Source organism: Acanthamoeba castellanii (genome assembly GCF_000313135.1).
Source record: "Acanthamoeba castellanii str. Neff unplaced genomic scaffold scf7180000083757, whole genome shotgun sequence".
Taxonomy (NCBI): Eukaryota; Discosea; order Longamoebia; family Acanthamoebidae; genus Acanthamoeba; species Acanthamoeba castellanii.
In genome coordinates, this window is record NW_004457286.1 from 6,053 (window position 1) to 7,152 (window position 1,100).

At 54.8% G+C, this 1,100-nt stretch overlaps 1 protein-coding gene and 1 pseudogene across 1 annotated transcript; both read right to left on the reverse strand.

Annotated features, from left to right (window-relative positions):
• Positions 1-3: 3 nt before the first annotated feature.
• Positions 4-384, reverse strand: ACA1_013980 (uncharacterized protein; the record flags this gene model as incomplete). The annotated part of the gene is made up of 1 exon (XM_004334075.1): positions 4-384. One exon carries the CDS (start codon positions 382-384, stop codon positions 4-6), a length of 381 nt encoding a protein of 126 aa, XP_004334123.1.
• A 300-nt stretch (positions 385-684) lies between these two features.
• Positions 685-944, reverse strand: ACA1_013990 (annotated as a pseudogene).
• Between the last annotated feature and the right edge of the window lie 156 nt (positions 945-1,100).

Below are 1,100 nucleotides of genomic sequence, written 5' to 3' on the forward strand. Positions count from 1 at the left end.
TTATTACCTATTTATTATTATTATATATATGTACTTATTGCCCCAGAGAGGTGGGAGGCGTGCCTTGATCCAATCGATGCGCGTTTGGTCGTGGCTAACGGCTTTGGCGCAGCAGCTGAGGTCTACGGCGGCGAGAGAGTGGCCCATCTCGGCAGCACGGGCCAGCAGGTCCTTGCCCTTGGCCGTGTCTCGAGCAAGGTTGCTTTGCTGCGAGTAGCGGTGGCCCGCTATCAGCCGGCGCCCTCGAAAGTAGAAGCGCTCGGCCTCCTTCTCCCATCTCTTCTGCTTCTCTTCTTCTTCGTTGCCACGGCCACCAATCAAGCTGCCCGCATACAAGGTCAAGAATCCTCCCTCCCCTCCTATCTTGTTCAGCCAGGCAAACATTCTTCCTTTTTGATTGCACCTAACCTGGTTCCTGCCAAGTTTGATTCAAGAAGCTGCCCCGCCCCGCAGATGCACAGCAATAATCGAATCGCCGATGCGTCGGGAAGGTGATCTTGTTGCGTTGAGAAGTTTGGTCGTCAAATGGTTGTCAACGTGACGGGCCATTCCCCATAAATAATTGCCCATATTAAAAATCCAGTAAACAAATTAATAAATGAATAAATGATACTTCGCTACACTCACTGGCACGACATTCACAAGCTCCTCTTTTCTTTGGAGGTTACCTGTTGGATGAACACATTACACGAAGCCCAGGAGAAGTCGCAAGACACCTTCTCGACCAGCGTCCATGGACAGGATGGCGAAGATGGTGGCGGTGGCAGAGGCTGACCCACGGAAAGGAAGATGCTGCCGGGTCGAAGCAAGCGGGCCGCCCGCTCGGCGATTCCCTCCATCAGCGTTCGCCCGAACGTCACACAGCAGCAGAACACCACATCAGCGTCGCTCCAATCCTCCTCCAGGAAGTCGCCATTGATCAGCTCCACCGTCTCCGTGTGCTCCCTGATGCACATAACACAACAGTTGCATGAGCTGCGTGTGTGTGTGCGTGTGTGTGTGTGCGTGTGTGTGCGTGTTCGTGCGTGCGTGCCACGTACGGCAGTATGCCGCTGGTGTGCTGGAGCCGCTGGTGCGCGGCCACAGCGGCATCGTGCAGG